Source organism: Nansenia antarctica (assembly GCF_963989245.1).
Source record: "Nansenia antarctica genome assembly, chromosome: 18".
Classification (NCBI taxonomy): Eukaryota; Metazoa; Chordata; class Actinopteri; order Argentiniformes; family Microstomatidae; genus Nansenia; species Nansenia antarctica.
In genome coordinates this window covers 4,969,329-4,981,256 of record NC_137691.1, presented here as the reverse complement: position 1 = coordinate 4,981,256, position 11,928 = coordinate 4,969,329, and the positions used below count along the sequence as shown (strand labels likewise).

The 11,928-nt window shown below is 48.8% G+C and overlaps 1 protein-coding gene across 1 annotated transcript in view; it reads left to right on the top strand.

Annotated features, from left to right (window-relative positions):
* Positions 1-3,286: 3,286 nt before the first annotated feature.
* The window catches only part of slc4a8 (solute carrier family 4 member 8), a gene marked incomplete at both ends in the record, with an annotated part of 80,288 nt that continues 71,646 nt past the window's right edge, over positions 3,287-11,928 (top strand). Inside the window, 1 exon segment of the mRNA XM_080548527.1 lies at positions 3,287-3,331. Within this exon segment, the coding sequence (XP_080404653.1) occupies positions 3,287-3,331 (45 nt within the window).

The following is an 11,928-nucleotide window of genomic DNA, read 5'->3' as shown; positions in this document are numbered from 1 at the left end:
TATTTTTAAAAATGTTTACATTTTTGAGTTAGTAATTCATAAAATACAACGGTTCCATCTCACAAAACATAATGGAATGTAAAAACGTTGACGCTCAATATCTCTGAACTACCCTAAACGGAGATAGAACCTTATAATTCTAAGCTCACGTATTGTAGCCAATATTTAAGGCTCAAATTATACGTAATGTAGTGCCGGAGGAAAAAGGAAAGACGTAGGCAACGTAATGATAACTGTTTAATCAAAACAACAACTTGTACTCTCAGTACAGGACCAGAAAATGGTTACCAAAACTCGTGTATCTAAACAGGAAGGTGCAACGTTAATAATCCTCCCCTCTGCCCCTAGTGCCAGAACTGGTTCCCTCCCACTACACAACCAACAGTAAGAGGAGAACATGAACCCATAATGTAGTCACTACACCAGCCCCCCCAGTGTTCACCTCAATATTGGAAATCCTCACGGCGAGGAGGGCGTATGGCCCGGCCCCTACGATCGTAGGTAAAGTCAGGAGGTGCGGGAGGAGGTGTGACATCGCCCATCACGTCCTCCTGCAGGGAAGGACGGGGGGCAGCGACGACCGGGGGCTCGCGAGCTGCGGGGGGTTGTCGGGGTCGGAGGGGGGAATGGCCAGGGCGCGGCAGGGGAGGTAGGACTGGAGGCCGGCCTCTGCGCGGTGGCAGGGCCAAGTCCAGGGGCAGTTCAAGGTCCAAGTGGGCCGGTTTGAGGCGATCAACGGACACACACTCAGGCCTACCCCCCATGTCAACCATGAAGTTCTTGGCTCCGGCCTCGATGACACGGAAAGGCCCGTCATAAGGAGGACGTAGTGGAGTCCTGTGGCCATCATGACGAATGAAAACGAACCTCGCTGAGTGCAGCTCCGGGGGCACCCTCGAAGTAGGGACACCATGCTGCGTAGTCGGGACCGGGACGAAGGTCCTGGCGCTGTCCAGCAGGGAGGCGCGCTGAGCGGCGGCGGACCAGGGCTCCGTTGACTTGGGAATGAAGTCACCGGGGACCCGCAGCGGCTGTCCAAACACCAGCTCAGCGGACGACGACTGGAGGTCCTCCTTAGGCGCTGTCCTGAGCCCCAGCATGACCCACGGCAGCTTGTCAAGCCAGTCGCTGTCCGTGAGGCTGGCTCGAAGGGCGGCCTTCATGGATCGATGGAAACGCTCACAGAGCCCGTTCGCCTGCGGGTGATAGGCGGTTGTGCGGTGGAGCTTGACCCCCAGATTCTCCGCCACCGCTGCCCACAGCTCTGAAGTAAACTGTGAGCCACGGTCAGAGGAGAGATCAGCAGGGGTGCCGTAGCGGGAGACCCACACCGCGATGAACGCCCGGGCCAGGTCGGGGGCTGTCGTTGAGGAGAGCGGAACTGCCTCCGGCCAGCGAGTCGTCCTGTCCACCATGGTAAAGAGATAGGTGTATCCGTGCGAGGGGGGCAGCGGCCCTACCAGGTCCACGTTTACATGATCGAACCTCCGCTCAGGCACAGAGAACTGCTCCAGGGGGGCCTTGACGTGTCGATGCACCTTGGCGCGCTGGCAGGCGATGCACGTGTCAACCCAGGCCCTCACATCCCTCTTGAGCCCATGCCAGACGAATTTCTCTGACACCAGCCGTGAGGACGGTTTCCTACCAGGGTGAGACAAGCCGTGTATCGCCTCGAAGGCGGGGCGCCTCCAGTTGGCGGGGACCACCGGTCGTGGCTGACCCATGGAGACGTCGCACAGGAGCGTGGCCCCTGCGTCACCGAAAACCACCTCTTCTAGGCGCAGTCCTGTGTCCGACAACTTGAGAGCCTGGACGGCGGGGTCGGCGGCCTGGTCTGCAGCCATGCGCGCGTAGTCCAAACCCAGTTGGACCGCACCAACCACCGCCCTGGAGAGACAATCCGCGACCTGGTTGGACTTCCCAGCAACGTGCTGGATGTCTGTGGTGAACTCGGATATGTTGGCCAGCGCCATCCTAACTTGAGCTGGCAATGTGCGCATGAACAGCTCTGTGAAGAGGATCATGGGGTCTTCTGTACCGAGCAGGTTTAGCATCCTCTCCATGCTCGCAGAAGGCCTCTCGTCACCCAAGTCCGACATGGCAAATAGGCGACGCACCCTCTCCGCAGTGGACAGTTCAAATGTCTCTAGAAGCAGGGCCTTGAGGCGCTCATATTTGTTCGTCGTCGGGGGAGCAGACAAAAAACCTACCACTCGAGCTGCGGTGGAGCTGCCCAACATTGCCACAGCATGGTTGTACCGGTCGTCGTCGTCATCGATGTCACTTTTATTGAAATGTGCCTCTACAATAGCAAACCATGCAGCAGGCGTTGAGTCCCAGAATTCTGGTAGCTTGAGAGTGGGAGTGTGCGCACCACGCGTTACCCTGACAGGGGATGGTGATGGCTGCCGCTGGTATGAACGTCTTCCTCGCCCGGACATTTTGCAGGATTGTAATGTTCGTCGCTGGTTTTTGTACACAATTACGTTAACAAAAATCACGTCAGGGTCACCAGTGTAGTGCCGGAGGAAAAAGGAAAGACGTAGGCAACGTAATGATAACTGTTTAATCAAAACAACAACTTGTACTCTCAGTACAGGACCAGAAAATGGTTACCAAAACTCGTGTATCTAAACAGGAAGGTGCAACGTTAATAATCCTCCCCTCTGCCCCTAGTGCCAGAACTGGTTCCCTCCCACTACACAACCAACAGTAAGAGGAGAACATGAACCCATAATGTAGTCACTACACCAACACATTTACGATGAATGAATCCATTACGATCTAGGTACTCCAGTTGAAGCAAGTCGATGTGGCTCTGTTCAAGTCAAGTGTCTAATCGTTACAGGACTGTATCGTGTTATCAGTTCAGCAACAGCAACAGCAATGCGTCGCAGACATAACAGTGCATAGGCTATAACAAAGGCTATAATAATATTCTCTGCCCTCTGATTGGCTGCCTGGGCGTGATGCTGCACCCATCGCTCTCCCCATCCAGGACCCAAAGGGAGGAGAGCTGGAAGAGGCGCGCGTCGGGAGTCGGGACAATAATAAAACGACCAGAACAGAACCGTTGGAGATATATTTCCAATCGTTTTGCGTTTAGCATTTCTCTGGGAGAAGATGTTTGCCTGCACCATGTAAATGCATGTCAGAATGTGAGAGATCAGAGATGATGTTAACCCATGAATGACTGTCTGCTACTCAAACCACTGACTGACTGACTGACAACACTGACTTCGTCATCTTGTAGCTGTCTCGTCTTTTGAAACCAACCTTTATTACCATGCCCGCCGGAGTCAACGACCCCGAGAGCATATTGAGCTACCAGGTAATAAACTGTCTCTCTTCTCATGCATGGAACGGGTTTGCCCCATGCACTCCATAATTATTTGTAGCCTAAATACTGCTAGAAGAATTGAACTGTGAACCATGCATGTCATTATTCAGCCCGGTGTTTACATTACATAGCCTACTTTGATGATAGCAACTGTTCCAACTCCACATTAGCCTCGGCTACATTAGGCGGTTTTATCGGGTGAATAAACACATGCGGAGATAATTTTTTATTAGAGGCGGCTAAGATCAATAGCCAATGTTCTCTCTCTCTCTCTCTCTCTCTCTCTCTCTCTCTCTCTCTCTCTCTCTCTCTCTCTCTCTCTCTCTCTCTCCATTTTTTGCCCATGAGGCAGACTCAACCAGTTTGTTACACAATGAGCATAATTCATGCAAGCTAGTAATTGATCACCTGTGTTAGATTAGACTAGGCTATTATAGCCGTTAGATGAAAACAGAGGATGCTTTCGGTACCCCGGTGCAGAGCAGGTCTGTGTGGGGACATGCAGTCTCTCCGAGGTGTGTTTATATTATTGCGAAGCGCGCTGGCACGTGCGGCGTCAGAATTCCCACATTCCCACATGCAAGGATATCGCATTGCAATGCACTACACAGTGTGGTGAAACCTGTCTGTCAGGAGTCTGTAAGCTGTATTCCACAAGCATTATTTTGCAGGTGCAGCATGTTGGAATCTAGATAAAGGCTAAAGAACACATTAGACAAGGGAAATGTGACGGAGACGTATAGCTGAGTGAGTGTGAATTGGCTCTTAGGATTCCAGCGGAGCTGTAACATCAGAAGATGTTGCTGAATGACAAAGACCGGGATGTTGAACCATACGTAGTTTACTCCAACCTATATCGTATATAGAGTTGGTATTGGTTCACTGTTTATCAATGTAAATAGCAATACCATAGGCTACGTTCAATCCTAACTTTATGCATGTTTGAAAAAAGCATTTCATAATTGTGTCAATGTAATGTTGTCAATCTGTTAATATAATACATTTTGGCAATTGCCCTCAAATGACCTTGACGCCATCCTTGTGTGATCCACTGTGCCGTGGTTGTGTCTGACCAGCTTGGTGACAAGGTTTCATGTTAGTGACCTAATAAGGGTGGACCAGGAGGCTGAATCAGATTGGCTATTGGAGAGAAAAATTAAATTAGCCTCTTCTCCCCATAAATACACGATGCTTCCGACCCGTTATCAGCTGACAAGGCATGCAATTCTCTGAGACGAACATTTGTCCAGAGACGATGAATGAAACGCGTCTTATGTCCGTGGAATGTGCTGTTTGTGTGTGTAACCTAGTCTAAAGGACTTGCTGATAACAATAGACTGCTTGGGGGTTTCGTCCAGACACAATGTTGGTACACAATGATAAAAGAATGCAATTCTATTCTGGTAAGAACGACCGATCAAAGGTTTGCCAATGGAATGTCTATTTAGCTCCGAGAGAAAACGCGCACCCAAATATAATTGGATCGTTGTGATTTTAACCATATTGTGGATAAATTGATTAGGGGGCAGGATACGGATGACACAGAGCAGTGCCAGAGCTTTAATTTAGTAGTCTCCTAGGAAGAAACTAATCATGGGAGATAGAAGACTTCTGCTGAACTAGAAGTGATGGGAGAGGGGTGTGTGTGTGTGTGTGTGTGTGTGTGTGTGTGTGTGTGTGTGTGTGGAGCCTACTGGCAAAACTATATCATCATCACTAGCCCTGATCATTCAGAGTGAGCATGCTTATATGTCACTGTGTGAAAGTGCATTAATGTATAATGTCAAAATATTGTAGTCTGAAAGGGATAATCTGGGATTCAGACAGCAACAAAGCGGATTCCCTGCAACTTGTTTGTTAAACAGCTGTAGAAATATAATCATAGTCTCAGCGTCATAGACAGAGCAGGACTGACCATTCATGAGTTCAAAATGATAGTTCTAACCATATTTTGAAGCTATACAGTTATGGTACAATTAGACCTACATTGTTTACAAACAGTGGAGTAAAATAAGCTTATATTTTGGATTCTGATTCGGTAAGAAAGTTGAACTAAATTGATGAATTTCTAAGTATTATTATTTGAGGATTAATATGAATACATCAGAAATACACAAACATCGGATTTACCAGAGCGCCCCTGTAAACAAAGGCAGTGTTGTAAAGGTAGTGTAGACTGTTTGAGGGTGTAAACTATAGACTGTGTGTGATGTGTGAGGGTGTAAACTAGACTGTGTGTGATGTGTGAGGGTGTAAACTAGACTGTGTGTGAGGGTGTAAACTAGACTGTGTGTGATGTGTGAGGGTGTAAACTAGACTGTGTGTGAGGGTGTAAACTAGACTGTGTGTGAGGGTGTAAACTAGTAGTCAGTGATGTCACTTTCTACAATGTATTCCATTTCAGAATCAGAATCACTGTTATTACATCTTACTGTAAGCACACAAGAGTACAATTCTTTGGCTTTGCTTCCTCAACATTGACATTGCAGCATTCAGATACAAACAACACAATAATAATACTACTACTACTTCTAATAATAATAATAAGTAACGTAAGTAAGTAATATAACTAACCCTACATTGATCAAGTAATAAAGTGATGGTTTTACAATGGCTTCAACAGTGACAAAAATGCTGTGCAAATTTACGATGATATGAAAACCCTACTCATTGACGTCACTTTCTACAATGTATTCCATCTCTGTAATTAACAATGATTCAAGCCCTCTGGCATATGGCATTTGTGCTTTTCTGACCAAACTTTGGTGGCAGTTGAACTGGACGTTCAAACACTGTATAGTGTAGCTTGGCTGTTACCACGGTGATAACCCTTGAGCCCTGTGGTCCCCTGGCGTCATCCGACTTCCTGTAAAATTTGCATCTGCTTTGCATATTCAGATTGAAGGGTGTCCTTTTACTCATAGGTACAGTAGGGGGTGGCTGTGGCGCAGGAGGTAGAGCTGCCGTCTGATGATCGCAAGGTTGGCAGATCGGCGGTTCGAGCCACATGTCAAAGTGTCCTTGGGCAAGACACTGAACCCCAAATTGCTCCCAGTGAGCGGGCCGGCGCCTTGCATGGTAGCTTGCCGCCATTGGTGTGTGAATGTGTGTGTGAATGGGTGAATGAGAGGCCATTGTAAAGCGCTTTGGATAAAGGCGCTATATAAGTGCAGTCCATTATAAGTGCAGTCCAGTACAGTTTTCGAGTGTGCATCCGGAAGCTTCTTTTCATCCCATTTGATACTCTTCAGCTCCAGCACTTCAGCTAACTATCTGATTACGGATGAGCGGTGGTGTTTTCACTATTCTGACTCATAGATACATAAAATGTTACAATGTTAAAATGTTATCCTATCATGCGTCATCTCTCATGCAGGCCATTCAATAAGTGAGTGGGTGGGTGAGCAAGTGTGTATTGCATAACACACTGAATGAATGTGTGTGTGTTGAACACTGCGATAGAATGGGGTGCCTCGCTGGTTGGTTCAGACACACGGTACTCACTGACAGTGATCAAAACAACTCACATAAGTAGGTCTTGGATTAAAAAAAAGAAGAAAAGTTATTCTAAAAGCCTGCACGACCTCACCTTCTGTGCTCACCAAGGCCACAGCGTTATGGATGGAAAGCTAAAAGAGGGAGAGAGACAGACAGAGGGAGAGAGAGAGAGGAGAGAGAAGGAGAGAGGGAGACAGAAATAAATAAATGACATTGAACAGTGAGTGAGTGAGTCATAATGCTCTGAGCTAGTGCAGTCAATTCAGCCTCTTTCCTCTCCTCTCCTCTCCTCTTCTCTTCTCTTCTCTCCTCTCCTCTCCTCTCCTCTCCTCTCCTCTCCTCTCTCCCCTCCTCTCCTCTCCTCTCCTCTCTTCTCCTCTCCTCTCCTCTCTCCTCTTCTCTCTCCTCCTCTCCTCTCCTCTCCTCTCCTCTCCTCTCCTCTCCTCACCTCACCTCTCCTCTCCTCTCCTCTCCTCACCTCCTCTCCTCTCCTCTCTTCTCCCATCCTCTCCTCACCTCACCTCTCCTCCTCTCCTCTCCTCTCCTCTCTCCTCTCCTCTCCTCTCCCCTCTCCTCTCCTCTCCTCTCTCCTCTCTTCTCCCATCCTCTCCTCTCTCCTCTCCTCTCCTCTCTCCTCTCTTCTCCCATCCTCTCCTCTCCTCTCCTCTCCTCTCTTCTCCTCTCCTCTCCTCCCCTCCCCACTCCTCCCCTCTCCTCTCCTCCCCTCCCCACTCCTCCCCTCTCCTCTCCTCTCCTCACCTCACCTCATCTATTATGTCACATAAGACCTCGCTCCCACCCTGTCCTCTCCTTCCCCTTCCTTAATTCCCTCGTCCCCCCCGTCTCCCTCCTGCTCTCATCACGTTGTAAGGGTCTGTGTTTGTACTATGAACCGTGGGGGGGTAAAGCAGAGCAGAACAGGACAGGACACCGCCAGTGTGTTCCTCTCTACTGCAGGCTCTGTGGTGCAACAGGACAGGACAGTTTCAGCGTGTTCCTCTCTACTGCAGGCTCTGTGGTGCAACAGGACAGGACCGCCAGTGTGTTCCTCTCTACTGCAGGCTCTGTGGTGCAACAGGACAGGACAGCGCCAGTGTGTTCCTCTCTACTGCAGGCTCTGTGGTGCAACAGGACAGGACCGCCAGTGTGTTCCTCTCTACTGCAGGCTCTGTGGTGCAACAGGACAGGACAGCGCCAGTGTGTTCCTCTCTACTGCAGGCTCTGTGGTGCAACAGGACAGGACAGCTCCAGCGTGTTCCTCTCTACTGCAGGCTCTGTGGTGCAACAGCACCAGTGGCGACAGAAGGCAACCCTTCAGACACACAGTACCGTCTGGAAGTGACAGGCCCAGTTGTCAGAGTCAGGATCTGTAGCACTGCTGTCAGGTCAGCTCGCTGCCGGGGGGCAGAGAGAGGACAGGATGGAGGGGGGAGGGAGGGGGCTATTACAAGAGGGGAAAGGAGGAGGGGGAGGGGAGTCAGGGGGACCGGGACGAAAGGAGGTGAGAAAGAACGGTGTTAGAGCAGTCAAAAGAAAGGTAGAGCAGGAGAGGTGATTGTAACCTATCCAAGGCTGAGAACCTTCTAGACTGTTGCCTCCAGTGAGCTGTGTCGGGGACAGGAGCAATGTCAACGTTTCACGTGACCGGTTTTCCTCTACTCTGACTGCACATCGGGGGAATTTTTCGGACATTGGCGTTCACAACCAGACATGCTTCTCGGGTCACTGATCTTCTATGACTTTTACATGACCCGATCGAATCTCCCCAATTTGAACGTCGCTGTTAATATTACCGTGGCATGACAAGCGTCCTACGATAATAACATTATGACGTTACAGTGGCGCTCTAATGCTATAGAGAGGTAACTGATCGATAGTGATTGTTTGTTTCCGCGGTGACCGTGTATTATCTCTCCCTCTCTCTCTCTCGCTTGTCGTGCGCCTGCGGTCGGGCCCTTGACGGGCGTGATATGAATGATTAATGGTTGTTATTGTTTTCGTGAACTGAAAAGATGGGATCGAGTTCTGCTATGAACTTGTCGTCGTTTATTTTGGTCACACACAGTTCATTGACCCCGTGAGCGTCACCTGACTGCTACTGCGTTGGCTGTGACCTCCGGTGGTGTTATTTAAGCAATATCACACGAGAGGGAGTGCTGTTATCCTGAATATCAGCACGGCTGGGATTCTGTCGTAGGTAAGAGGCCGCAGGCCGAGCACCGAAGACAATCCCAGCCGTGCTGATATTCAGTATAACAGCAAGACCGCAAGTGTGATATTGCTTTTATACAACAGTTCTACAGCTCCGCCAACAAAAAATAGTTCCGCAACTGAACTTCAACTGGACTGTTGCCTAGTAACCCAAACACAAACATCCGCAGGCTAGCTACTTTGTATCGTGTACATTTATTGTGCAACCAGTGAAAAATTACTCGGTTGACAGTCGCTTTGGTGGCATGTGTGAATTTAATTTAATAGAACACCTATGCGGCAGAGTGATATATAAAAGTCCCAGTGCTGTTATACTTTATATTGGCACTCACAGAATGCCTCGTGTCCAATCAAATTACTTGGTCGGAACTAACTGTGGTATAATCAGTAATCAGACGTCTGTACTTGTACAGGGGTGTATTTGGTTTCCAGCGCTGCCAATGGACATGGAAGTGGCTGGTTTGTTTCCCTGCTTCTTATGGACGACTGCTCATGGGCTGTTTTGACAATGGTGAGACAGGAGATGAAGTCCGGTGAGATTAGAGGCTGACTGGAGATGAGTGAGATGTGTTGTGGCAGTTATTCCTCCGCGATGATTACCTCAGGCCCCATTAGACGCGTCATACCGCCTCATCCCTTTAACAGCCATGGGTTGGGTCATTTGACCCTGTGAGTAAATCATTTGTTATATCTTTGCACTTGATCAAATTTCAGGACCGTCCTTTTATGACTTTTCCTAGATATGTGCGTTCTACCACCCAGTATCCTTACATTTTCAAAAAAATCACCTCAGGATAAGTTAGTATGAAGGTATCTGTGTAGGAGGCAGGCTAATTTACAAGTCAGCCGACTAGTGGCCGTTTGTGTGTAAATAGCAGCTTCCCATTGTAACGGAAGGCTCTGATAGTAGGTAAAATAGGCACGGCTGTTCTAGTGTTAAGCTGCATGCCACTCGGAGGAAGCGTATCCTGTCCTCCGCAGATTAATATGTCATCCCTTTAACCTTGGCCCACAAGCTCTTCTACCATGGAACAGGCTGAACGTAGTAGTAGAGTTTCGGTGGTTCTGCGTGTTTAGGCCAACAGCAGACTCGGCACTCAAGTTGAGGGGGGATGAGGGGGCATGGCATCCCCCCTGAAATAAAAACAGTAAAAATCATCCCCCTTCTAAAACTGCCATCCCCCCTTTCCATCCCTTATGTCATTTCTATCAATGAACGTGGTATTAATGCTATTTCAACATTTAGTTTTGCGCATATTGAGTAAAATACTGTGGGCGAGGAGGGGGCACGCACACATGCAATTACACTTTTACCAAGTCACTGACACTGAAGTCACTGACGCTGTCGGGATGCTAAAATTGTCCCCATATGATAAGATCCACCATCCCCCCTGATTTTCTGTTACAATTTGAGTACTGGGCAGGCTAACGTGTCGGAGGCTCTGTCGGTTCAGGATGAACTCCTTCAACGACTTCGAGCTGTTGTGACCTGATGTGTCCTCTCTTGGTTTCGTCTACTGAGTTATTGAATAAGCCTGGTGTCGTTGTGATGTGTAAGCGGAGCGTATCATAGATTAGACAACACATTTCTTTCGCTGTATTTCGAATTTTCTAGTCGCTCTCTCTCTAAGCCTCGATTTGCACATCAAACCTCGAACCATCAAAGTCAAAGGGCCGACAGTCACGCCGCCTTAAAAGGGTTCTCAACAAGTCGCTGCGTGTTTTTCTTTTTTAATCAGAAGCTAGAACGTCCATGAAAATAGTTATCTTTCATGGAGGACAACAGCCTCCCAGACTTCAAGATCTGAGCCGAATTGGACATGGTCCCCTAAGCACGTACTACTGTAGCCTATGTGTGTGTGTGTGGTTGTCTGTAGATCAACCGCACGACCGCACCGGCTGTGATCTGCTGTCGCGGTAACAAGGGGGTCAAACGAGGGGTCTTATCAGCCTGAGAGGCCAGACCCCTCTGGTGTCTCTGACTCCAATATTAGCCCTCGTATCGTCCTCAGGAATGGAACAGACAACACTAGATTGGGGGACCAGCTAGGACACGCAGGCTACGTGGTGCTGTCTCTGAGAAGTGGGCCGTCGTTGGTCCACAATCCACACCAGTCTCTCACACCAGTCTCTCTCTCTCTCTCACTCTCCTTCTCTCTTTCACCTTCTCTCTCTCTCTCTCTCTCTCTCACTCTCTCTAATTGTTGCATCTCTCTCTTTTTTGTTAGGCTACTTATTAATTGCCCTCTTTTTCTTTTCATCATCCTTCTGTCAGGATCATTTCTCCCTGGGTTTCTCTCTCTCTCTCTCCCTCTCTCCCTCTCTCTCCCTCTCTCTCTCTCTCTCTCTCTCTCTCTCTCTCTCTCTCTCTCTCTCTCTCTCTCTCTCTCTCTCTCTCTCTCTCTCTCTCTCTCTCTCACTGAAACCCTCCTTAGAGAGTCTATTTTTAAGATGTTTCCATCCAGCCACCAAAGCTGTTTCTCAGACAGGAAAGACAAACGGAGCCGTGGTGTTTCTTGGTCTCTCGGCGCCCAGACGGTGTCAAGTGTAGTGTTCTGTCTCCCGCTGCTGCTGCTGTCGACAAGCACAACAAACAAGGAGCTGCGAGACAGTAGAGAGGAGGAGGCTGCAGCTAAACTCTTCCAGTCGCAGTGGCCGACATCTGTGCTGTGAAGATGGTCCCCCCTGCACTCTCTCTCTCTCTCTCTCTTCTATCTGTGTGTGTCTCTCTCTCTCTCTTTCTGTCTCTCTCTCACTCTCTCTCTCTCTCTTTCTCTGTCTCTCTCTCTCACCCTCTCTCTCTCTCTCTCTTCTTATCTGTGTGTGTGTCTCTCTCTCTCTTTCTGTCACTCTCACTCTCTCTTTCTCCCTCTCTCTCT